Source organism: Heloderma suspectum, chromosome 2, assembly GCF_057233095.1.
Source record: "Heloderma suspectum isolate Gila_16-S chromosome 2, 16-S_ref, whole genome shotgun sequence".
In the NCBI taxonomy this organism is placed as follows: domain Eukaryota; kingdom Metazoa; phylum Chordata; class Lepidosauria; order Squamata; family Helodermatidae; genus Heloderma; species Heloderma suspectum.
Window position 1 is genome coordinate 46,864,544 of NC_139459.1, and position 27,203 is coordinate 46,891,746.

At 40.0% G+C, this 27,203-nt stretch overlaps 1 protein-coding gene across 5 annotated transcripts in view; it reads left to right on the forward strand.

The window, feature by feature from the left end:
• The window catches only part of AP3B1 (adaptor related protein complex 3 subunit beta 1), a 210,811-nt gene that overhangs the window by 95,039 nt on the left and 88,569 nt on the right, over positions 1-27,203 (forward strand). For all 5 annotated transcript variants that reach the window (XR_014787618.1, XM_084833384.1, XM_084833385.1 and 2 more), the window contains exons 15-22: positions 1,092-1,268; positions 7,264-7,450; positions 8,412-8,542; positions 9,553-9,676; positions 12,461-12,611; positions 14,747-14,915; positions 25,388-25,460; positions 26,960-27,066. Coding sequence is in view for 4 of the 5 variants with exons in the window: in XM_084833384.1 (XP_084689510.1) it covers positions 1,092-1,268; positions 7,264-7,450; positions 8,412-8,542; positions 9,553-9,676; positions 12,461-12,611; positions 14,747-14,915; positions 25,388-25,460; positions 26,960-27,066 (1,119 nt within the window). In the remaining variant the exon portion in view is untranslated. The remainder of the gene's footprint in view (positions 1-1,091; positions 1,269-7,263; positions 7,451-8,411; positions 8,543-9,552; positions 9,677-12,460; positions 12,612-14,746; positions 14,916-25,387; positions 25,461-26,959; positions 27,067-27,203) is intronic.

A 27,203-nucleotide genomic window follows, 5' to 3' on the forward strand; every position in this document is an offset into this window, starting at 1 on the left:
GACCTTCAGACATAATACAAAGTGTAGCAGGATATTTAAGTAATATTGTAAGTTCATGTGTTCTGCCATATTTATTGCTTTGATAAATTGCCTTCTTTTATTCGCCATCTCTTGATGTGATCTGGAAATAACATAACTTTATCTTGTTTCCAGGAAAGGCTTCCACCCTCTCTTGCCAAACGCAGGGTATAATTCTTTGTGGAGACTTTTGCAAATTGGACTGTGATCGTATAATCAGTCCCTTTAGCATTTAGCACACGAAATGCCTGCTCAATATCAAGTAAATAATCAGATGGGATAGGGAGTATCTCATGCAAAAGTTTATCCACAAAAATAGGCAATTTTACATCATTAGACAGATTTTTAATCCCAATAATACATACATTGGATCTCTTCGCGAAAGCCTCCAGTTGAGAAATTCTATCAGAGGCATTTTTAAAACAAATTTGTATTGTAGTTTCATTTTCTGCCACTCGGTCTTCTAGCTCATTAATTTTCGTCTCCATTTTTTGTCATGACGCATTAATTAAATTCACAGCTCCTTGCAAGGTGGTGATGGAATTTTGGATTAAATCCAACCTTTTGCCTTGCTCCATAAATTGCGACGTTAAAGTCTTTATAAGAGTAAATAATTCTGCTATATCTTCTGTTTTTGAAACTTTTGACACAGGGGGTGTGGTGGGAGTTGATGCCAGCTCCTTTGTTCTCGGTGCAGTCATGTTTCTCTCAAACAGATCTTGCAGGTCCTCAGATGTTCTCAATATTGTTAACATTTCTTAAATTATCCCTCATAAGTTGTTGATATTTCTTAAAGCATATATTATTATGGAACACGTCAGCCCTCTTTTCTACTATGAAATGGGAGTCTCAGTAGAAAGAGATGTCTTCTTTAAACGGAGTGTTTAAATGTTTAGATCTCATACTTGTGCCTCTTACTAGCTCTAGATACGTATTTGGTAGGTACTGAATGCTTTTAGTATGTGGAGGTTCTCTTTCAACCACCTTAATTTTTTTGCTAACTTGTAAACAAATTTTTAGAAATGTATTTCATGGCTACATAAACTGTTGTTTTGGCTCATGTATTGCTTAAGGTTCCTGTGGCAAGGGCCAGCATTCTTTGGCTTACTGGAGAATACTGTGAACGAGTTCCAAAAATAGCCCCTGATGTTCTAAGAAAAATGGCCAAGAGCTTCACTGCTGAAGATGACCTTGTAAAACTGCAAATTTTAAATCTTGGAGCAAAATTGTACTTAACCAACTCAAAACAGGTAAGGTTGAAGAAAATTAAACCACCAGTATGTTTAGCCATGTTGAGGGACATAAATTAAGAGGAATTGTGTTTTATACTTAGTCATACCTCTTTAATAACCTTTGCTTCTCCCTCCTGTGCACATTCCTTGGCTCAGAAATTTATCAAAATACCCAAAGTTGATAATATAAGAAAACTAACAAAGAAGAAAAGGTGAATCGTAAAACATGACTGAAGGCCCAAAGAAGTTCACCCAAAAATGATTATCTGGAAAGCATATGTATAGAAATATATGGTGTCTAAAATCACAACTGCACAATGTTGACCAGTGAATGGATACAACTCAATCCATAAAAACATAGTATACTCCAACTTGGACATAAATGCAGAATCCATAGATACAGAGTTGAATCCAAGGTTGAGTGAGTAGAATGCTACTCACCCCACCAGGTTTTTCCATGCTGCCTTCTCCAGTGCAACCCAATAAAACCGAGGCCGCTAGACTACGGAAGGTTTCCTGGAAAAGAGCTGTTTTCAGGAGGTGCCGAAAGCAACTCAGTGTTGGCGCCTGCCTGACCTCCAGAGGAAGGGAGTTCTACAGGACTGGAGCCACCACACTGAAGGCTCTTCTCTGGGTGGACTCCAGTGGGGCCATAAGTCCATGTGAAACCACCAGGAGCATGCCCTCCGATGACCTCGGTGACTGGGTAGGTTGGTAAGGGAGAAGATGCTGTCTTGGTTATCCTGGTCCCAAGTTGTTTAGGCCTTCGTACAGTAATACCAAAACCTTAAACCTGGCCTGGTAGCAAATAGGCAGCCGGAGCAGTTCCTTCAGTAAAGGAGTTGCATGCATAAAAGGGGCAGCTCCCAACAACAGCTGAGCTCTTGCAATCTGCACTAACTCCAGTTTCCAGAGCAACCTTAAGGGCAGCCCTACATAGAGCACATTGTAGTAATCCAGTCTTGAGGATACTAGTGCCTGGACGATTGTGGCCAAGCTATCCCTGTCCAGGATTGGCCATAGCTGGCAAACCAGCTGAAGCTGGTAAAAGATAATCTGACCGCTGTGACCACTTGGGCCTCCAGCAACAGTGATGGATATAGGAGTACGTCCAGAGTACGAACCTGATCTTTCAGAGGGAGTGCAACCCCGTCTAGAACAGGCAGGAAGCCTATCTCCCGGACCCGGGAACCACTCACCCACAGGGCTTTCGTCTTGCCAGGATTCACCTTCAGTTTATTGACCCTCATTCAGCCCATTACTGAGTTCAGGCACTGGTCCAGGACTTGCACAGCCTCTCCTGATTCAGATGTCCCAGGGAGATAGAGCTGTGTGACATCAGCGTACTGATGGCACTTGGCTCCAAATACCCTAATGACCACTCCCAGCGGCTTCATATAGATTTTAAATAATATTGGGAGAAGATAGTACCCTGCAGAACCCCATAGTTCAATTACCAAAGGGCCAATGAATGGTCACCCAGTGTTACTCTCTGAAATTGGCCCCGCAGGTAGGATTGGAACCACTGTAACACAGTGCCTCCGATACCCATCCCATGGAGTCGATCCAGGAGGATACCATGGTCGATGGTATCAAAATGAGAGATAGAGCAGAATTAGCAGGGTTGCAATCCCCCGTCCCTCTCTCGATAAAGGTCATCAGGGTGACCAAGGCTGATTTAATCCCGTAACCAAGACAAAACCCAGACTGGAATGGGTCTAGATAATCAGCATCCTCCAAAGGTCCCTACAGTTGTTCCGCCACTAACCTTTCCAGAACCTTCCTTAAGAAAGGGGTATTTGCCACTGGGCAATAGTTATCTAAACCTATTGGGTCCAGAGTGGGTTTCTTGAGGAGTGGTCACACTACTGCCTCCTTAAGGACTGCAGGGACCTCCCCTTCCTTAAGGGAAGCATTCACCACATCCTGGACCCGCCCAGTCATACCCTCTTGGCTAGCTTTTATTAGCCAGGAGGGGCAAGGATTGAGAGGGCACGTGCTTGGTTGCATTACTGCAAGCACCTTGTCCATGTCATCAGGTCGTAACAACAGAAACTGATCCCACAAAATCAGGCAGATGGTGGTGCCAGACACCTCAGCTGGAACTGCGCTAATAACAGCAGCAAGTTCACTGCAGAGACAAGTGATTTTGTCCTCAAAATGCAATGCAAAAAGGTCACAGTGGGGGACCAGCGCCTCATTTGCTGGGGAGAGTGTTTACGGTCCCTGGACCACCTGAGAGAGCTCTACTGGACGCAGTGTGGGCAGCAAAGTAAGCCTTCTTTGCTGCCCACACCGCCACACAACAGGCACGATTATGTGCTCTAGAGTGTGCTCGGTCATCTTCGCTTTGAGACTTGTGCCATTGGCGCTCTAGCCGACGTCCAGCTTGTTTCATTGCCAGTATACCAGGGAGCAAAACGGGCTCCACAGGACCGGAAAGGGCACTCAGGAGCAATCAAGTCGATGGCCCTCTGCATCTCACTGTTCCACAGTGAGGCTAGGGCCTCAGCTGGATCACCAGCTTTCTCCACTGGGAATTCCCCAAGAGCATTCAAAAATCCATCAGATTCCATCAGTCTCCTGGGGTAGGCCATTCGAATGGGTACCCCACCCCTGCAGGAGGGAAGTAATGCTGCGAGTTCAAATATTAATTGCTAGAATAGACGCTGCTTTCAAGTGGTAAACAGTGGAAAGAACTAACAGTGTGTGACTGAAAAGGACATGGAGTATTTTGCATATGGTAAAGATAATACATCTTGAGAATTGAGAATTTCATAAAATGTAAGATACTATGAAACTGGGTTTGGTCATTTAAACATATTGTGCAAGATACATATGTATAGAGCAGGGGTGAGCAACTTGTGGCCCTCCAGATGTTTTGGCTTACAACTCTCATCATCCCTCACTATTGGCAGTGTTGGCCAGCATTGCTGGGAGTTGTAGGTCAGAACATCTGGAGAGCCACAAGTTGCCCACCCCTAGTAAAAAACATTACTATTTCAAATTATCTAAATGTAACATACTGACGTCTTTTAAAATAATTCTATATGTATTATTTTAAAAAGAGACATCCAAGAGATATCCATATGTTACATTTGATCATTTGAAGTGTGCACGTGCTGTTATATGTACACATTCACACATACATACAAACAAAAATGTCTCAGAACATTCCTTGACAACTGGTCTCTCAGATTTGTCACCCAGCATTCTAGATTGTCCTCTCAGATTCCTCAATATCAGAGGATAAGCTTTCCCCCCAGGATTGCCTTCCCCAAGCTTGCTACGACCATGGAGACCCTAGAGCTCAAATCTGCAAGAGATCGGTCCCAACCGTTGTCTTCAGAAATGGCAAAACCATAGGAAGACTAGCTTTCTAGTAGGCCCCAACCTTGGTGCCTTTTTCAGGTTGCTTCACCAATATACCCAAGAAGGAATGGCTGAAGCCCGCCAATTCAAGATCTCATCATTTCTGTGACAAATTCCTTCCACATTCTCCAAGCCCCTCCCCCCTTCGAACTGGATGAATTTCCTGTCAACCAACATGAGACATGAGAGGAGCACTGAAGCTATCCTAAGCAAAGTTTGATGCATCTGTCAGGGGGCCCTAGCTGGCCTCTTTCAGTCTACTCCAGTAGCCAACTCCAGATACAGACAAAGGATTCTTTTCAAGGCTTTATTCCTTTTATGACTTAATAACTATCACCAGCGACTAAGCTATGAACAGCAGAGTAACCTATGCCCCAGGTTGGAAACAGTTGGTCCCCATTTGAACGAGAATCACTTGCAGACCCTGAACTTATGGGCTAGGGAGAGTCCCTCCCCTTTTCCCTTGGGTCCTCTGGACACAACCGTTGCTTGCGTGCCAAACGGGCGCTACACCTCCTTTCTGCGCCCTCCATAGCTCGTCGCTCTTTGCGTCTGCGTCGAGCATCCAGCCAGCCCTCCTCCCGCGCTCTTTCACTCCCAGGACCGCTATATATCTCTGGAATGCCGGCAGGAGGAATCTCTGCCAGCTGCAGGGCCTGGGAGGGATGAGCGCGCTCCTCTCCCATGGACAGCTGTTCCTCCTCAGAATCAGAACTGCTCTGAGGTTCTATGGGCTCAATGTCCACCCTGACAGCATCAGGCATAGCCTTTAGGACTTACATCTCAGTGTTCACCTGGGGCACTGAAATTCTAGACAAGGATTACCTGGATAAGGAAACCAGGCACTACCTCAGGAAACTTTCCTCCCCACAGCCTTCTTGGCAGACACCTCCGTTGACATTCTGCAGCAGGAAGCCAGTTCCATGGCCTCCAACATAGTTGCCATGAGAATCTTTGGCTTCTGTTTCTGTGGGATGGGTACCCAGAACAACCCAGAGTTCACAACCCAACAACTAACCATGGTTTCTCTTCCTGGGTTATTCATCGTTAACAACTTAAAACATAGTGCAGGGTTCGCACGTAACGACAACTCATAACCCATACTCTGGGTAGTCATTATGCACAAACCAGGCCATTGTCTGGCATCAGTAGCATTGGCAATCACAGCAGACTTGGTGGATTTGATTAGCTATTTCAGCAATCTTCTGTTGATGTCTCAGTGCTGTAAAGCCCTGAAATTCCCAACTTGCCTCAATATTCCATAATCACTAGAGGCCACAGTCATATCCAACTTGGCCCACTTAATACAGGTTGGTAGTTAAAACAAATTATTCAAAACAACATTGCCTATCTGTGGAAATTTATGCAATTACTCTTTTGTAGAATCATATTTTTAATAAAGCATTTATATTAAACTAAAAAGGATAGATTTTTCTTGACTATTAGGTAACTTCAAAGAATATTGTCCAGTTACATGATATACCGCTTAACATTCTATAGGCATAGTTATGGAGTAAGAAAAGCATAGAACTATACTTAGAAAAATTCATACAAGTAGATTGAGCCTTTTCAATATAAATTTTGTTGATAAATAATATGCTTATACATCAGAGTTTAGGTCTGTGCACTGGAACGATGTCTTTATAAGGGTTTTCAGCTTAAATAATATTTTCAGCTTTTCTTCAACTGAAGAAATATACTTATTTGCATAGTTTACCTTTAAATGGTGCAGTGTTTTGATCTTTCTATCTATTGCATTTTTGAAGGCATTTACTGAACAGAATGTAAAATGTATTCAGCAGACTATTTTTATGTTTCCAATTTTCTGCTTTGCAAAAATTCAAACTTAATGTGCATTGAGTAATTTTAATAATTAATATTCCTACACATCAAATTAGAGAATTTGGTTATGCTGTAAAAATCTGTGATAATATAACTTGCTTTTACGTATATAAATAAATGACCAATATTACCACAAGCTTTAAGCTGTGAGGGGGAAAATAGAAGAAGTCTTTTATCCTGGTTTTTAGAGGGCATCAGCAGCTTGCTTTTATGAAAAAGTAACAGCTAAATGCACTGCAAATAATTTGCAGTAATCCAGTTCAGTGATTCATGTGTCTGCTTTAATGGGTCATAATTCAGAGTAAAGTAACTGAGTGCAGTCAGAGTGCAGACAGTGCTTATGCCAGGGACAGTATCTCTTCATAAAACACACCTCAGCAGAAGCAGTTTGCCAGCCTCCTAATACCCTCTGATGTTTTGATGTCCTGCATATTTTTCCGATTAAGTTTTGAGTGCCATGTTTTTAGTTGTATTTCCACATTCATTATTCTCACGTAGGCCCTTCAGCGGGTTTGCCATATATGATTATTTTTTTAATGATGCCTTTCTTTCCACTTCAGCAGTTTAATAATCTAGCACATGGCTGCTTCTCAGTACTCAGCATTCACCTCCCCAATGCAGAAGAGGACATGTGCTTTGGCTTCAAAATTCCATTTACTGCTTTAGAAATGCATATTCCCTATGGAACGACATTTGTTTGACATAACCATTCATTTTTATTACCTCTTTAAATATGTTTATCCAGAGTTATCAATAATCATAAATAACCTGTATTCTCTTCTTGTCCTGTTTTTCACAGACAAAATTGCTTACCCAGTACATATTAAATCTCGGCAAGTATGATCAAAGCTACGACATCAGAGACCGTACAAGATTTATTAGGCAGCTCATTGTTCCAAACGAAAAGAGTGGAGCTTTAAGCAAATATGCCAAAAAAATATTTCTGGCACAGAAACCTGCCCCACTGCTCGAGTCTCCTTTTAAAGGTATGTCAGTTAATTTTTCTACCAAATCTTAACTGAGGCTATGCATATCTGTAGTCTTAAGTTACCAAAACTCATGTTGCAAAATGGTCAACTTAAAAATTTATATATGAGCAATATGATTTTCTTTTTTCAGTCTTTTAAGAGAGAGTGATCTTTTCTATTCTGACATTTAAGTATAAACCTGGTAATTTACAATGATATAAAAGCTCTGCTAGTTGTGTATATGTTATAATTTTGTTTGAGTAATAAAAACCTATATTTTTGTACTAAGCATAGTCTATGTAGAAGATCTTTAGCTCCTCAAAAGACTTGTAACTTCAAAAGTAACTTTTAATTATTACTTCCATTGAGAAACATTATACTGAAGCCCTTCCATATGTAGTTTCTCTTGGTATGCCACAATAAATGGTATTTTGCTTCTAAGCAATTTCAAAAACAAGGCTGTTTTGCAGTGCCCCCTCCATTGCTCCCTGCCCAGATTGTTTTAAAATGCTATAACCCTGATTAGTGATTTTATTATGTTAATTATCTGCATTTTGAATTTTCCCATACTTTGGTGTTTTAGTCTTGCTTTATACTGTGAAAGCAGCACTCCTTCTGAAGGAAAAACTATTAAAATTCTGGATGTGTTTGTGCCAAGACATGTATATGGATTATTTAACTGTGCTGTCATTCTTAATATTCACAGTAAAGTAATTTTTAGAGAAGCTACATTTCAGAGCAACACCTCTAAACACACTGACTGATTAGCTTTTTTATTGACCATTATGGGGGAGATTATTGTAATCTATGGACTGGAATCAGTTTTTTGACCTATGAAGAGCTTCCTAGTTTATATTTATTCCATGACATTTTAGGTAATGTAGCACCAATTACCTTTAGTTCTGATTAAGATTGCTCTTTGTAATATAGTGCTCATGTCTATATTTTTCACCTCTTCCCTGTCCTCACTCCCCAATAGATAGGGAGCACTTCCAGCTTGGTACTTTGTCTCATACCCTGAACATGAAAGCCAATGGCTATCTGGAGTTGTCTAATTGGCCAGAGATTGCACCTGACCCTTCAGTGAGAAATGTAGAAGTAATTGAGTCGGTATGTTGACTTTTCAAAATAATATTTTATTATTTGGGAACTAGGAATTGTGTATCTGTGCGAGTCATTTTTTCCTAAACACAAAGATTTTAAGTGAGTTGCAATAGACATGTCATAAAATAGGGCCTTTCTTCTGTAGATGACTACTTTGAAACTTTTCATATTCTTCTGCTGAAGTTCAATGTATCTTAATATATAACTTCAGTCACCCTGCTTCCAGCTTTGTTTGCTGGTCTTTGAGCACCTCCAGATATTTATTCATTCTTCCCAGTTTAATCTGAATATTTGTAGCTTTTTAGGATAAGCAAGCAACAAAAGAATGAATAGCTGTCTCTGGATAATTGCAACCCCCGATACATCCTTCCCCTTTACCATCACGAGTAGCACCACCAAAATGCTCATAAGTGGCCTAAAAGAGGTAGCCCACTTTGGCATTGTTCAGAGATGGCTATCCACAATAGTTGAAGAGAAGTTTTGCCAGCTTGGTAGAAGGGTGGATGGAATCAGGGCAGATATTTGAGGCCTTTTGCAGGTTGGTATAACCATGTTGGTCTCCTGCCTTCAGACACCAAGACAAAAAAAACTGCTGGCTGGTTGGGAGGAGGGGCAAAGCCAGGACACATGTTGAATTATCCCTATTATTAAACAGGTTAATTGTTCAGAATGATTTATTCAGCTAGCTTTCTCATTTTTTTGAAAAGTAAAGATGGATGAGCTAACAGTTTATTCTAAATTGTTTGTGGTGATGAAAAGTGGTTTAATCATTTTTTTTATTGTAAGGTACCAGATAATTCTAACTGAAGAGCAGGATACAAATATTTATCATAAATGATGTTGGTATTGGCTTTAACTACATTTTCCCTTATTTTATGCTCTTGATTTCAGCTTGCTTCTTTATTGCTGTGAATGTGCTCCTACATGTCTGCTCAAAAAAGAGAGGTACATAGTACTGACAAGTCTAAATCTTATCTCTCAGATTTAACTATATGAACTTTTAAACTTATGAACAGAAAAAAGAATGGACTTCAAAATTAGAGAAGGCAGAGAAAGAGAAACCCACTGAAAGGTTCTACTCAGAGGAGGAGGATGACAGCAATGAGGAAAGTGATGATTCTTCTAGCAGTAGTGACAGTGGTATGTGTTGACACAGAAAGATCATAATCAAGTACTATCAATAAAGGTTTTGTGCTTCCTCCAGTATGTTCCATTGCTTAAACCTTAACTGCATTGCAACCGAATGCTTTCAGCTTTTAGGTAACAGCAGTTGTACTGTCATCAGCTGGTGTAATAGACTTTGCTACAAGTGCATTCTTACTGTTACTTAATGTGGTTTTCCAACTTAAAGCACAATGCTGAACACATTTATTCAGAAGTAAATCAAATTGAGTTTAGAGGGTTACTCTGACATTAAGTGTACATAGATAGTAGCCTTAGCTACACTTTCAGTGCTCATCTGTGCTTTCATGATCATAGAAGTATGTTTTAATGGGCACAGGTTGTGATTATTAAAAAAATTGTCCAGCCTTTCTCCAAATAGCTTAGAGGAATGTACTGTTTTCCTCACAACAATCCTGTAAGGTAGGTTAAGCTGAGAGATGGTGACTGTCCCAAAGTCATCCGGTGAGTTTCATTTTAACCATAGTCTGCACAGTCCTATGTTCAGTACACCATACTGGCTCTCAGTGTTTGACTCTTTTAAAATACACAGAAAATTATTATTCTGAATTATGAATAGGAACCCCAACGTTTGATGTTGGTTACATAGCTATTATACACAATAAAAGGAATAGATTAATGGTAGAAATTATCAGACTACAAACACATGTGTGTTTCCTCTCCTCCCTTCTAGAACATAACCTGGTTCACGCATAATGGTGGCAAATGGTGTTTGGCAGCCATTTTGAATCAACCCCTGATTGGGCTGATCGAGGTTGCTACATGACATCTGAGCCCAGACACTATTGGTTAATCATGGTTAAGCAACCAACAGTTAACATATAATTAGTAGTTAGGTTAACTGTAGGTTGTTTAACCCACAGTTAACCTATAGTGTCTGGGTTCGGAAGTAACATAGTACACCCCCCCCCCATCCCAATCAGCCCATTCCGGGGTTGAATATTCAAAAAGGCTGTGGAACGTGACTGGTGTGTGCCCAGATCATGGGTTAATTAGCTATGAACAACCCCCATGTCTCTTAACAAAGGACATGCCCAAAGATGGCAGACATCTGTAGATACCAAAACTTTGCATTACTCCACATCTAAGGTTTGACTTCCCCCTTATGATTCAGCTTTAAGTACATGTAGGAAGCACCTGAAGGGTGCACAATTAAGGTCACTGCAGGTTATTTATTGGTCATTTTGAATTTCCAGACCCTCTCTGGGAGTTGCCCATCCCCCACTGAAATACCCGTGCTTGTGTAATCCTTCAACTTTGAACAACTGGTTAAGCCTAAAAGTAATTTTAAATAAATAAGAGTCAAGACTAGACTCTTCCATTCCCAGATTCCCCCCGCTCCCCAGCACAAGCTATTTTGGTGAGTTATTCTTAGGATTTAGGTTCCTGAAAAGTAAAGTATTCACTAGTTGATTCTGTGTTTCATTTTGTTTTAAAAGCAACTGATCATTTCTAAACATCTCTGCCTGGTTCTTGAATAAATATATTCAATTGGAAACTTTAATTGATTCAGTTCTTTTGCCTAGCCTTGAGCTTGGTCTTGCATGGTGGACTACTTGGCACACATGTTAACTTGGTTTTCACCGAAATTAAAAGAAGCTCTGGAAAAGGGCTCTATCCTTCTCCCTAGGTATAGCCCATAAGCCTGGATTCCCATCTCTTCAGGCTGTTCATGATTGATTTCGTAGGTGGCAGCAGCCTTACTTCTGAAATAGACAACAAAAGGAGTCTTACAGCCTGCCCTCCCTTGCAGGGCTGGAAGTGCAGAAGAGTTCAGTGGAAATATTAAGATATGCTTTAAAAAATTAAATTTGTGCTAAAGTAAAATGTTCTTAATACTTTAGGTCTCTGAATGTACGTATGTACGTCCGTTTGCCAGTCTGCAATGTGTTAGAATTTATTACTTATCTGGGTCCCGAGTACTTTCATTTATTCTTCCTAAAGCTTTCATTCTGGTTGTATGTAAGTCATGTTGCATCTGAAATTACTTTCTTGTGGTGAATTATGAAAAACTAATATATACCACAATATTTTCCTAAAACTCGCAAAATTTGAAATTGGAGATCCTATTGAAAATATGAGGTGGAAGGATTTAACATGTGTAATGCCATATAAGTCTTTCCTTAACCATTCATTTTGCCTTGTTGTCAGTCTGGATCCTCAAATCCAGCATTTGAATCTAATGAAGTAACCTAATAAATACAGACACACGTACATATAGATATAGAAAGGACATGTTTTAAATCCAGTTGGGCTACTCCCCTGAACACTGAGGACACAAGAGAAAAATTGTTAAGGGTTATAACTAAAAGCAATGGACTGAAACTGGGAAAGTGTACCTTCAAGTGAGATATTAGAAACACTTTCCAGCTGATTAGAAAGTGAATAACTTGTTTAAATTCCTGATTAAATTGTCATCACTAGATGTGTGTTCAAGAACAGATTAAATACTTAAATATTGAAGATGATACTATGTTAGAGCAAAGGAGTGAGAGTAGAGGACATAGGAGGTCATGTCTGATTTCTTTCCTGCCTCCACCCCCACCGCAGTATGATGGCCACAAACCAGCTCAGTAAGTGCCTGAATTTTAACAAATACGTTGTTGTAGAATTAAGAAAAAAGAAGTGGTCAGCCTTCACAGTTTTAGTGCGTGGATTTTGTCAGGATGTTTAAACATCAATTGACTTCAGTATTATAAGTAATTCACTTCAGTTGTTTACTGAAGGCTTTTTTCATTCTAGAAAGTGAATCTGATAGTGAAGAAGAAAAAAAGGAAGGGCAAGAGGACAGCAGTATGGAAAGTAGTGAGAGTTCTTCTGCTGAAGATGAGAGTAACAGGAAATCAAAGGCTAAAGCGGGAGTCTCAAGAAAAGGGACTACAGTTTTACAGAGGTATGTATGTACTTTGATTATGATAGACAGTAGTTCGGGGCATTGAAGCTTCAGAGCCTATGCAACAAAAACATTCAACACTGTTCTTCATAACAACATTCATTATGGAAAAATGCTAGGAATTTCTATATTTTCAGATTATATATGTTACATGTAAGTTGAGTAATTCTTTTTTATGTTGAATATTTAGGCAGTGAGCAGTGTATATTAGCATAACCTTGGGAGGCTGAATAGTTATCGGCTACTTTGTGAAACACTGAATTACCTTATACAGCAATTTTGCTGAGAGCTAAAATTAAATCCTTCTATATTCTGCCATTACATAACTAAGGCAATTGATTCTTCCCTAAATAATGTTATATTAAAAGGATTATGATCCAGACATTGGAGGCAAGTGCTATGAAGGGAGACGGTCAGAAGCTGCTTAAGAGTAAGGGCTTTTTAAGATTGCCTATTACCAACAGAGTTAACATGTATTAAAATATCATTAAAATTTTAAGTAATTGGGGCTAATACCTTGGATTGTCTGAATCTGTTTCTTCCACTTCTGTTAGCAAGTGGCCTCTGCAGACATGATCACCCTTTTACTCTGTAGCCTGCTGCCAGCTCACTTGATGAGTTTGCAGCTCAGCTCAGTCGTGGCTGACAGCGCTGATTGGGGCACAGGACGCACTCTGCTCCTTTTGTTACAGACAGTAATTAAAGCAGCTCGCCCTGCCACTTCCATAACAAACACAGCATAATGCCCTAATTATGACTTTATTAATTTAAGTCAGGATTTAATGATTTTAAAAGTGATTTATATTGTTTTTCCTGTTCAGAACAAATGAAATCTGTAGGTTAAATTAATACAGGCTTTTCATCATTGCAAAGTTAAAAAGCTAGTTACCAGTAAATTTTTTTCATTAGGTTAACATCTGAAACTCTTAAGTAGTAAGGTAAACAATGATTCCCTATCAAAGTGAGTAATGAAATAAGTTTGCCCTGAAAAATCTTATCTTCAAATTAGAAATTGTGTATATCTCAAATAGTTTTATTTTACTGAAGAAATATTGGACTTACACTGAATCAGTTCAGGAACTAATTCTACATTTTAAATCTTATGAATTAGGGGGGTTGGGTGGGATAGAGATAGAATTTGAGGAAGTATTGCGCACAGTTGCATTTACAGTTGAGGAACTGTGTTTTGGAAGGCTATAATAGAGTTGCATTTTTCTGGAATTGCTGTTGTATGTGAACGTTTATTTATTTGTTTGTTTGTTTTATATCCTGCCTTTCTCCTATAGAGGTGGGGTTTTTGCTTCATAAAACATTATTCCTGGGAATATTAGCACAATGTAGTGGTTACTGTCTCCAAAGCCTTAGCAAAAATATCCAGACTTATGGCTAAAGCCACAACCGCTACCACCCCAGTAATCAAACGTTATCATTTTAGTTGTATGGTACGGATGTTTCTGTTTAGTCAAGTAGCTGAAATTTCTGTGGTATGGTCCATGTATCACATTTCTAAAACTGTGCCGTATAATTTAGTTTATAGTACCTATAAAATGTTTGGTGAGCTGCCAGAACTAAATGTGTAAATAGTCCATTATACATGCTCGTAGGCCTTCACTGAATCGACATGGCCAAAACATGGTTTAGTCACCAGGAGTGTGCTATGGGCATACATATTCATAATCCCCTTGCATGCACCACTTCTCTTTCCCACACCTAGTTTGAAGTAATCACGTTTTGTGGTGATGTCCGAGTCAGTCATATTGTGGCTACTTGTAGCTATAGCTTGTGTTGAAACCAGAATGGGGAACTCACTTCAAACCATCACTGCAAACTGTGGCCACTGTGCACCAGAATATGGAGGAGAGAATCAACATCTGTGAGGGAATGGGGGGTGGGGGTGGGGGGAGCACGCAATCCCACAGAGCTGAGCCATAGCTGGCAATGTGTGAACCAAGCCTCACTGTGTGCCAGTTTACTTGTAAGATTACTAGTAAACTCATCCTCAGAGTTCCAAATTTTTTTGAAGTGCTGTTAACAATATATGAAAAGGCTATATAACATTCTACATTTTTATTAAGTTTAGTTAATAGATTGCATAATTTTCCATGGAGTTTCTTATACATTTATTTTATATTTAGTGACTCTGAAGAGACAGAAGAAAACAAAGTGAAGTATCAAAAAGCACTAGGTTCTTCAAACTCAGAATCTAGCTCAGTTGAGGAAAGTTCTTCAGACTCCAGCTCAGAAACTGACTCTGAAAGTAAATTGGAAGCTAGAAAAACAGCATGTGCTGCTCTTTCTCCAAAGGTATATCTCTGTTCAAATGTGTTCTTGAAGTTGCATTTGCAATACCTTTATGATATGTGGAAGCAGGACTTCTCAGAATGAGTTGTATGTCTGAATTCTTTATTTCTGAGTTGCAAGTCCTTTGCAAAACATTTATTGGAAGTTAATGAAAATTAATATGCTGTTACTTTGCAATTGTGGAAGGAGGTGTCTGTTTATAGCCAATTATTAACCACTGTAGAATACACTAATGGAATATTTCTCAGTTTCCGTTATATGAAATGTGTGTTGTAAAGTACAAGAAGTTATAGAAGCCTTTTTCATTGGAAAGAAATAGATGCAAAGTGTTAAGAATGTAGTTGTAAAAATTCTTATTATAATACTACATTATTCATGTTGCTGTTCAACTACATATCTGTATAACTAATGTTCCAGGATTAAGATTCCCATCATTCTTAGGGGGTTGTTTCGATAGACCCTTTGGAAGTTAAAGGAAATAATCAAGTAAAAATTGATAGCTTGAATGTTGTAATATTAGCATCCCTGAAAATTAACTTTAAATTACTAATCACAGTGTTTACCCTTACTTGTAGAAACACAATTTGGACTTAATATGCACATTGTGTGTGGTTTGTATACATTCAATTAAATATAGACATCACTTGGAGCTTTTGGCATTAGTGGAGTGGTAGGATTGGGCAGAGGGAGTGAAGACCTGCATTATATTGATGCACTTGTGGCTGGGAAGTTAAAGGGAGATTCTTTGAAAACTTGAACAGCTATGGAAGGTGCTTGGGGCTCATAGTAATAAATAAATGGTAAGAAATAGTATTAATCACATAGCGCGTAGACTTTCTGGGTAGGATCCAATGGTGCCCTACTGTTGGTGGCCAGCACCACTGGTCCTGGTGTGCACACGGTTGGCTCCACCGGCGGCAGCAGCAATGTAGTGCTTCCAGGGGCAAACCCCCAAATGACTGGAAACTCAAGTTTCTGGATGGTGTGACCTGCTCCTTCCAGAAGCTTGCATTTCTGGTTGTTTGGGGGGCTTGCCCTTGGAAACGCTACATTGTCTCCACTGGCGGTAGGGGTTGCGTGTACTCCGGGAACCAGCTTCGCTGGCTGCCAGCGGTAGGGCACCATTGGATCTTACTCCTTATATCCAGCTTCTGGAAGCCTCACTTTCACATTCATTTAGACATTTTATGACGGATTAATGGAAGTGGGAGGAGTTGAGATTCCAATATATTGTGCAGTTCACGAGATTCCACAAATGTGGTGGCAGGTTGCCATTGGTGACTGAAGTACTGCCCAATCCTAGCATGATGTGAGAGATCCTTCCCCTCCCCCAATTCCTCTAGAATTTGCAAAGGGGCACAGTCATTCATTCACTTTGTGCTGGACTTTGCAGACCCTTGGAAGCAGCAGGAATCAATCTAGCTGCTTTTGAGTGTCTGCAGAGGCTGGTGTGGCTGATCCCTCTGCTGAGTCTTCTACACCACCAAAGAACTTGGAGAGGCGAGGCTGTGGCAATCACGGGTAATGACTGGCTACCAAGGTCAATCAAAATTTGTGGACTTCTGGCAAATATATATAGGAAGAGAACTACAGATGGAAGCTAAACGTGTTGCTGGAGAGTATCTGACATATGTAAATGGACCATGGAAATAGTAGTTGTTATCTTGAAAGGTTGTGGTATGCTTAATTACTGCCAAATGATAAGCATTGCATCCATGCTTATAAAACCTCAGCTGTGGCTGACTCTCAAATACTGAAGGTTGTATTTTATGGCCAGTTAAAAACAAGACACCTGCTGTCATGGTTGGTGAGAATAAACTGCATAAAGGCACCTTGTAGTCAAATTCAAAAGCTTTATTTCTGTACTTGAGAGTAATAGCAAAGTTGTTGTGTTTTTTACTTAAAAATAAGTTCTGCAGAAATCAATAGGGCTTCCTTACAGGTAAAACAATTTATTTTATTTATTAACAGCACTTTTATACTGCCCATTAACAAGTTCTCTGGGCAGTATTTTAGTTAGTGTGCAAAAATTTGAGCTTCGGCTTGTAGTGTTGACAGCTCTAGATCAGGGATGGGGAATTTCAGGTTTCTTGTAAATCACTCTGTCAGCCTGACTGCTGACCCGTCAGTATTCAGTGTGAACTATGATGGAGGGCTGACATGCACCATTTTTCCCAGCCAGAACTCCTTCCAATCTACAATATGGCGATAATGAAGTGCATTTATCTTGGAATTTGCCAGTTCTGTGTTGTTTCTTTAGAGCAGGGATGCAGACCCTCCAGGCCCTGGGGCCTTAATACAGCCTATGAAGGTTCTGCACCTGGCCTGCAGAGCCTTGGGTTCCTCTGTGTGAAGATGCTTAGCCTCAATCCCATCTCCTGGAGGAATCCCTGCTGTTAACTCCATTCAGAAATAACTGCAGGCAGTGGCGGAAGTTGGCTGGCACGGAGAGGAGCCATCTTACCTTCCTGGCGCTGGCCAAGTGGCTTTCACATGGCACGCACTGCCCCCATGGGAATGATATGTGCTGCGCAAAGAGAGGGATTGTCTGGTGCCTGCCTGCTAAGTCTTTTTCTCTGTGCGTCACTTAGCATGGAGGAAGGCAAAATGGGGGAGGGGGATGAAGTCAGTGACCGTGGTCACACCCCTTGACATAATCTGGCCCATGGAGGGCCTGGTGGGGGGTGATTTGGCCCTCCACCCAATTCTGTTTTAGCACCTATGTTTTAAGTGTTGAAAAACTTAGAAGTTTTTAACTTTTACACTCAAGACTGAAGTTAGAAAAACCATTTACTGCTATCATCTGGGGGCATACAAGCTCGTGCCCAATCACAACTAAGTTTAAAATCTTAAAGTTCTCCATTTTTTTCTAGAGGCTGCTTTTACTTGCACCCAAGGGGATATTTTAAAAATCGATGAACCAGGAAAATACCTATCCAGACGAGATAGGTCACTTTACACTTTTTATGTTTCTTCCTCCATTCATCTTTGCTCCATCAGTTCCTTAGCCAGACTCTACTGTGCAAGCTCTTGGATGCACTTGTTCTGAGGAGGAGAAGGAGGAAAAGGCACCAGGTAGAGCTGATATCTTCTCTGAGGGATTCTAAGAGCAAGGGCTTCTTTTAAACACACCCCTTTCTAAAACATTCTGAAAAAAATCAAACACCAGCATAAAATAAAACTTTCAACAAATAACTGCAGCTGCAACCTAGTCGGATAACACATAATCAGGGAAAGGCCAGAGTAAAGCAGTACGTTTTCAGGGCCTTCTTAAAAGCATGCAATGATGGTGCCTAGTGGACCCCAGATGACAATTTGTTCCAGAGGTGTGAGGCCACTGCAGAAAAGGCCCCCTCTCACGTGGGTGCCAGCCTAACTGCTTTCACAGGGGGGCAAATGGGAAGGGCCTCTCTTGCTGATCTTAAAGTGAGGGCAAGCTGATCTGGGTGAAAGTGGTCCTTCGTGTAATTTGGTCCCACACCGTTTAAGGCATTAAAGATCAAAACCAGCACTTTAAATTGGGTTCAGAAACACACTGGTGCATAGGATTGCACTGTAAATCTTCCTTCAGGTTTTGTATAATCCTTAACTTCACCTGCACCCCCACCATAACTGCATTTCCCTAAAAACACCCAACATCTAGCAAATTGAATGGCAACATTGGGCTACGCTTCAGGGATGGCATACACTACTCTCTCTCCTTCCCAGCAATTTGGACATAATGTTGGGTTTTATTTTTATTGTCAGGTGATTTTTTTAAAACACAGTAAAAAAAGTTCCATGAAAACCTGAACTAGAAAGTACAAGAACTACCTACTGCTACCTGTTTTGGGCTGGATATGCTGCTGAAAATTCTGGATTTCTCAGTTGTTTTCTATGGACAGTAATCACTGTTCTATAAGGGTAGACTAAAAATGGGTTAAAAATGAAGCAAGAGGTCCCTTCTGAAGACAGTGGTTACTCTACACTTATCTCTATGGCCAATACTGCTCACAAGTTGGCAGTCATAACTGTGACTGTATTGGCTAAACACTAAGGTAGTAGCTGACTTGTTTCTCACAAAACAATTGGACAGAATTGTGTCTGAACATTTTGTATTGCATCACGGATTCTACAGGGACTAGAGGTGTGCTGTTTTTTATTTGAAAGCTGCGGATCTGGGCTAGCTAGTGGGCTCCCCAAGATGGTCGGCTGGGAGAGGCAGTCTTAGCCCAATGGTTAAGCCAGCCATGACTGGTTGCAAAGGAGAACTTGAGCATTCTTGCTGTTTTGTACCAAATGTGTGTTCATTATCATTCCTTTATAACTATCTTAGTTCTAGTAATAAAAGTGCAAATTCTGTGTTGCTGTTTATAATTGTGGCTAGAAAATAGCTAAAGCCTAATCTATGGAGTTTATAGTTCACTAACATTGTCCAGCAACTGGTCAGCAGTACACCTAGGGCTGGGCCTTGGGGCCGAAGTCCAAGACCCCAGATGACCACCCAGAGAGCAGCAGATGATAAGGGCAGCTGCAAACAGACCCACCCATCAGTATCTCGGCTGGCATGGCCATGTGCCCACTAGAGCTGGTGCTGCTCTCTACAGCTTGCTTGCTTTTTCTTACTTAAAAAAAACATTTTATAGTAGGATGACTGGATGGGCATCAGGTGCTCATTTTATTATTTTTACTTTAAATATCTATTACCCTTTTCTACAACAAAATGCTGCTTGTTCTCAAGTAAATGTTGTTTTAATATCGGGGCAGCAGAAGCAAACCCTGTTTTATTCCTATAGTCATGATAGTGCCATGATTTAAAATGCAAAACTGCACATGTTTTATCATGGTGAACAAACAGGTTTTTCGTTTTGTTGCTGTAACATATCAGGACTATAGAAGCAGTTATAAAGCATAGAATGGTGGTCGTGGGAAGAAGAGAAACCGTAGTTGTATGCTTTACAACTGAACATGGCATTCTAAGTGGGGGGCATAAGAACATCAGCTCCAGGATCTAAAATTACCTAGCTGTTCCACTGCAACTGGTGGTTTGTGACCCACAATGGGTTGTACTGACCTAAGGTGGAGTGTGGACAGGGAGGATGGTGGACAACAAAGAAAGGGAAGGAGGAGAAAACAGTCAAAAACAGATATAGATTTAGATGAATTAATTAATTCTGTATCTGAAAAGCTTGTGTAGAACAAGTTGTTATGCACTTAAATAGTCAGATGCCTCTCTGATATTAACATAATGTACTTTTAAAGTTGTGTGTATATTTCCATATACATTACTGGAAATAAACATAATATAGCTGTATTATCAAAACATAGAATTTTGTTTTGTAGCTCTACATTTCAGCACTCCCAATGTATGTTCCCCCTTGGATTTTAGAGTTTAGCCTTTGTGGTGGTTAGCACAACATTTCTAGAAGTGAAGTATGCCAACTGATGCTGACGTGATTCTTTCCCCACATCTTGCTTTGGTGTATGTGTGACCAGAGATCAATCTTGGACTGAGCAGTCATGGTTATCTTGATATGGACAAGCAGTGAAGCTGGCTGCCTAGTGCAGTAACATTTTTAGGACCGGAGGTGATGAATAGTGTGAGCCTGTTGCCACAGCTCTGTGGCAAGAGCTGTGTTCCAGCATCTTCTGAAAAATTAAAGGGGTCAACTCTTCTTAATTGTGTGGCACAGCCATTTGGGCACCAAATGTTGTAGGGACTGAATATATCAAATTACTACATTCAGGACAAAAAACATAATGTAGATGTGTCTTGTATGTGTTTGTCATGTTATCCCTTGGAGATATCAGGCAGAGCAATGTTTGTTAAAATGGTTAAGTGTTTTCTCCCTTCATATTGGAAAAAAAATCCAATCGGTTGGATGTAGAGAAAAGTGCACATAATGGGTGTGACGGAAGCTGATTTCCCCATCCCTCCTCTTCCCAGCAGCTGAAAAGGCTTTCCCGAGGTTCAGGGGATCCTGTTGAAAGGGGTGGGCTCTGGTGTGGATGGCTGAAGGGGAAGGGGGATCTCCAAAAAAACCAGCAGAGGTACCTTCTGGGAGTGTCACAGAAGTTCCCTCCGTCTGACTTTTGGGGCTCCCCTCACACCATACCTCACCCCATTCAGCAGGGTACTGCCTGGAGGGAGAATGGGGTGGGGGAAGTCTGTTTCCGCCTGACCCATTAGGCATGTTTTTCTTTAGATCCTACCCAATACATTTTAATATAATCACCCTTTGGCTTGCCAGAAAAAGTATATACAGTTTTGCAGTTTACTATATTGTTTAGTCGTTGCTTCAGGAATAAAATGGCTGCAATCCTGAAGCAGTTCATTTTGGAGTAGTTTTAGGCTACAGTCCTATACACACTTTCCTGGGAGCATCTGATTGAGTCAGTGGAGCTGTGTGCATGACACAACAGTCCACTGTAGTTTATTTAACCTACAGTGAGGCTGCGGAGCATGCAGGGCACGTGCGACTGCCATTTTGAATATGTAACCCCCCACTCAGGTTGCTATCATGCGAACCCGGTGAGTGTGGGTTAAACAACCCTTGCATAACCCATGCTTGCGAGGTTCGCACAACACGATAACCCCCAAGCGGGGCTTGGATATGCAACTTGGCACCCATAAATAACACAAGATGAACCATAGCATGTCATCCAAACCCAGTTATTGTCTGGGTTCACACAAAACAACAACCTATACTCAAGGTTGGGTGTGGGTTGTTCTTGAACCGTGGGTGGTTGTGTTGTGTGAACCCACCCCTGCTAAAATATCTAATTATATACTGAATGTGCCCTCTACCATGTGAATTTGTAAAATTCTGTTGTGAAAAAAATTGTTGTATATCGTAAATGTAATTCTAAACAGCTTGAACTTAGAGAAAAATCCAAGTTAAGTTTCATTTTAATAATCGTGAGAAAAGCTGTGTGCATTTGAAGACTTTGACCTACATTACTATTTTAAATCTTGACTATTTCTGTATTATGTCAATTTAAAATGGAAATTGCTGTTTTTGATGTGAGCTTCTGTTAGATCCAAAATATATTTTATTATAAATGCAAGCACCTTTGAAGAGAGGAGTATTATGGAACTCTTCATGATTTATAAAAAACCAAAATAATGTTGAGGTTGACCTATAAAACAAATATTAAGATGAAGACATATTGGTGTCAATAGTTATAAATTTCCAGTTATTTATTTATTTTTACAAAACAGATGTAAAACATCCCCTGATAATGACCATAGTTTGGTACCTCCAATGCACTGAACACATACAAATGCAACTGCTGTTGTGTACAGCTAAAACACAGCAGGTGATCTCTTTCAAAAATAGCAAAGCATTTGGAAAAACATAAAATACTGAAATGCTCAGATACATAATCACATAACGTTAAAAATGAAATTCAGATTTGAGTATGATGCATGAGTAAATAAGACCCTCTGCAGTGGGATTTTAAAATCAGTTACTGTTGGCCTTCTATACAGCATAATACAGTCACTCAGCTGTTAAAAACCTGATCCACTATTTAAAAATATATATAAAAACAAATTGTCTATCTTTCTGCCTGATCTCTTTTCAACTGCTAACACAATGGAAACAGTAGGTGATCAGTCAGTGCATTTGGTTTGTCAATGATGGTTTTGTATAAATATTGGAAGGGTGAGAAACAGAATTCGCACAGTAAAATATGATTTCATCTGCCTCTTCTCTGCAGTTCCATGGCTCATGCTGCGGTGTGAAATTCTCATTTTACACACTTTGCAGGCGGAGCACATGAATTATGCATTGAGCAAGAGAAATCTCCTGCTTCAAGTCCTATATGCATTTACCCAGGTTCTGTCTCTATTATCAAGATGAATTGCAAATGGAGAAATGTTTGAGGGATATTGCTTAACTTCTTTGTTTAGCATTCAGCTTTGGATTGCATTCTCTTCTTTAAGAAGGAAACACATTTATTTTTTGTGTGGATTGTAATTTTAAGAAAAAAACAAAGAGATCCATTTTTAAAACTCACTTTCAATTAAACTGTCTATAAATGGAGGACATCAAGTGGGGGTTTATATATTTTCTTAAGTTTTAAATTAAGTTTTAAATGACCTTGGGCCAGTCCAGAATGTTGCAAATATAGTTCCCATTTGCAGAAGGAAAATAGTAAAATTATCTTACAGGGGGACTGGAAACCCAATTGTAGATTGTAAAGCACTTCATATATATCAACTGAACTGCCTGCTGATCCATTTCCAAGCACAATTTAAGGTCCTCGGTATTACCTTTAAGCATTGTGGCTTGGGGCCAAGTTACCTAAAGGACGGTCTCCCTGCCATATGAGCCGGCCCATTTTCTAAAACCGTCTGCTTGTGCCTTCTGAGGCATGGCTGGTGGTAATACGTGAGATAATCTTTTCTGTTTTGGTAAGCAGTCGCTTGAATCCAAAGGTGTCTTGAGTAAACAGAAAGGCCCTTCCACTTGCATAAGGCAGTCCTACCACATTCTTCCAATTTCACTGTCTTTCTGCAGCTCCCACCCATTCCCACCACTGCAGTGCTCCATTCCCACACCATTCCAGAGGATCCCATGACCCCCAGGAGCAACTTAAAGGGGGCAGGTGGTGGTAGGGGGAGGAATCAATAAAGCCCTGTTGTGCAAGAGGAGATCTGCTTTCTGTTCTCTGGATCCACCCCAGTATGTAGAACTCCCTGCCACGGGTTCCTCTCTACCAGTGTTCTGCTGTCACTTGCAAACTTTCCTTTTTCACAAGGCTTCTCGTTTCTCTGTTGCTTAGATTTTTGTGTATTCTGAATTGACTTAGTTCTCTGCTCCTGATTAGTTTTTTTATGTTTTATATTAGTCACTTTGGCATATAAATAAATAACTATAAATAATAACTTATTTATAAACAAACATGTCACTAGCTTTCTGTTTTCAGAATTTTTTTTTAAATTATATATAGTTTTATAAATGCCATCACAATTAACTATGACTTCCACGTTCTGAAGTGGACAAAGATGCCTGAGGATTGGTCCTGAGACTGATCCAGCTAAAGTTAATCCCACTGAAACCCATTACGTTAGTTGTAATTAAGTCCCATTGCTTGTAGTGAGAGATAGTCACAACTAACTTGAACTGGATTGGAACCCATCTATTTGGTAAAGTGAGGTTGTGCTAAAGACTGAAGTGATTTTTCTCTTGGAGAACAGGATCTATAAATGTCAGCTAGTCATGGTAACCAGCCATTATTTGCGGTTGTTCCCTCCCTCTAAAGCCTCTTGCACATGCAGTGGATAGAAGGACAGAGCCAAACTTACATTCCATCAGGTTTAGAGACCCCCTTCTCTCTAAGTTCTCTTCAATGTGCAGAGACCTTGGAAAGGGGTATTTTATGTAATGCTGAGTTTGGCAGAGGGTCATCAGGGAGAGACAGTCATGGTTGCCAGTGGTGAACACATTTGGGGAAAAGGCTCAATGGGCAAGTTGGCTTGGTATTTTTATGGATCTGCTTAATCTCTGCCAACAGAGATTACACTTTCCTTTGAGGAAAAACACTAGTTCTTCTAGCAACCTTCTAGAAACCTAGATATTGGCTATGTCATTCTATAGCCACTAGTGAAGTCTGTGCAATTATTTGATGATGTTATACCAGGGTAACATGCTTTTTGGTTTCTTGCTCTCCTTACACATGTTTGTTGAATGATATATTTGAGTGTCAAGTATAGAGGCAATAATATATAAACACAGTTTCTTTCCTTTTTGAAAGTGCTTGTTTTATCAGGTCTTTCAGTCACTCTGAAAATGTGTTGAATGTTTGATTAATGAGAAGTCTCAATTCAAAGACTTTTAAAGGCCAAAGATATCTGGGCTTTATCCCAATTCTCATCTGGCATTATTAGCTCTCTGTTGATTTGCTCACACGTCACAAAAGAAGCAGACCAGGTATCCCAACCTCATGCTTTCCAGGTGTGTTGGACTATATCTCTTATCCAGATGTGCTGGATTATATTGACCATACTGGCTGAAGATGAAAGGAATTGTAGTCTAAGACATTTTGAAAGGTGGGAATACTGTGTTAGCATCTGCCAAGGAAAGCCTGAAGTTAACTTAGACCCTCAGGATTGTAGGAAAGAAAACTGTGCTAAATGCTAGCATGAAAAGCTGCTCTCTCATAAACTATATCAAAGCCATCAAAATGCTTTTTAAAACTAAAACATAATAAGCCGATAGCACAACTAAGTCCTTAGAGCAGGACACTGACCTGCTGTTGAAGCAGAACCGCAAACTATGACATAATGTTGATGTCACGAGATCATTGTGCTAGTGCTTCAGGCAGATAACTTCAGAGCAATGGTGTTGAAAAGGATTCATTTTTGTGAATTTTTACCATGTGACTCTTACAGAGATTGAGCCCAGTGAGTACAGTCTTTTAGGTATAAAACCTGGGAAATGTTTTTACTCAATGATAAAAAGCATCAAATATTTATATGCTTTTTGCAGAAAGAAGAGAAAACTTTGCAAGAGAAAAGAGCTCCTACTAAACAAGATGTGTCGCTCTTAGATCTGGATGATTGTAAGTACTTCAGATATTTGCCCCTTCACATGATATTTTTACTTCCCTGAAAGTTAAGTCAATTGACTTAAATTGTGAAAGGCTTGAAGTAATACTTTTTGTCTCATATGTGTATAGTTGAATATATACATGCACTTTAGCTATGCATTTGTCAAATTGTACAAGAATTGTACACATTTTTTTAAAAAAAACCTGGATAATCTACTTGATTCTCTAAACTATTCTTTCTGAACAATTTCATGTTGAATGTGGGAATCTCTCTTTGGAGTTCCTTAAAAGTTTTCGGTCTATATCAAATACAGTCATCAGTTCATTGTAATACTGTTATACATTTTATGTTTAAATAAATATATAGTTTTCTAAGACAAGGTAGTAATTGGGCACACAGGGAAGTATCCTATGCTGTTCACACGCTAGTGGACATACCGCTGGTGCAGCGGGGAGCTAGTGATTGGTAAAGTAACCCAAAATGAGCAGAAACATTTGTTTCCGGAACAAGGCAGGTCAGCGATGCTCATAGAAGGGAGCTCTGCTGACCTGTCTCAATCCAGAAATGAGCATTTCTGCTTGTTTCCAAGGTTCTTTATGAAGCGCTAACTACCTGTTGCACAAACAGTGGGTCCTGCTGGTGCAACACAATCAGTGGGAGCACCATGCCCTGTTGGATACTGCCAAATATATCTGGAAATAATTCAGAAAAATTGTATGGTGGTGTGGGGGATGTAAATCACTGTCTGATTAGTAGTATGGAAATATTTACCAGCCTCAAATACAAACAGAATTTGAAAAGCATCACAACTAGAAATGATATTTTTAAAATTATGGGTTGGATGCAAACTTAGCCTTCCAAGAACAGAAGGGCTCCTTCCATCCACCATTCAGTGGAGGGTTCCTAATGGCAGAAGTGTGTGGGGGGTGGGAATGATTTTTGCCAATTTCCCTGTGCCACTCACAGAGCCATCTTCCACACTGTTCCAACCCTCCCAAGCAGCTTTTCGGAGGGCAGAAGGATTGCAGGTGGGGGTTGCCTCCCCACCTTCCTCCAGCAGGAGTGTCCACTGAGCAGAACTCCACTCAGGGCATTCTCCTGCCAGCAAGGGCAATGTATGAATCCAGTTTTCAATGTATGTTTTGAAAATAACTGAGACTCCCATTTTTGTTTTTAAGCTCTCAAAATACATTTTGGTTCATTTTTTAAAAATGTGTTTATTCTATAGCCATGCAGCAAAGCAAAGTACAGAATCCTGGCCTTGAAAAATAATCAAATAATATACGAACATTAATTTCCCATAGTTTACTTTCAGTTGGGAAGTCTTGTATCCATATTACAAAGTATGTTTCCTATTTTATTAAACATTGGGGAGTATACAATAGACAAATATGAGTCTAGTTTTTGATTTGTTTGAATATAACATACCACAGAATCATTCTATCCTTATAATGAACTTAAGAAGTTGTATTAAATTCAGTTATTTAACTATTCTGTTTCTTTTCTGCAGTTAATCCTGTATCGGCTCCAATAGCACTTCCCAAGCCAACTGTTCTCTCTCCCACTTTAGCTGCTGACCTACAAGGTTTAAGTTTATCGAGTCCTTCTATTATTGATGTAAGTAATTTTCTCATGGGCTAGTTTATTTTTCTAGCTCATTCTCTCTTTTAAAGTGCACTTGCATCTTGTTCCATAATTAGCTTACAGGCTATTCAAATCCCCTCACCTCTTTAAATGTAGATGAAAGGCAAACA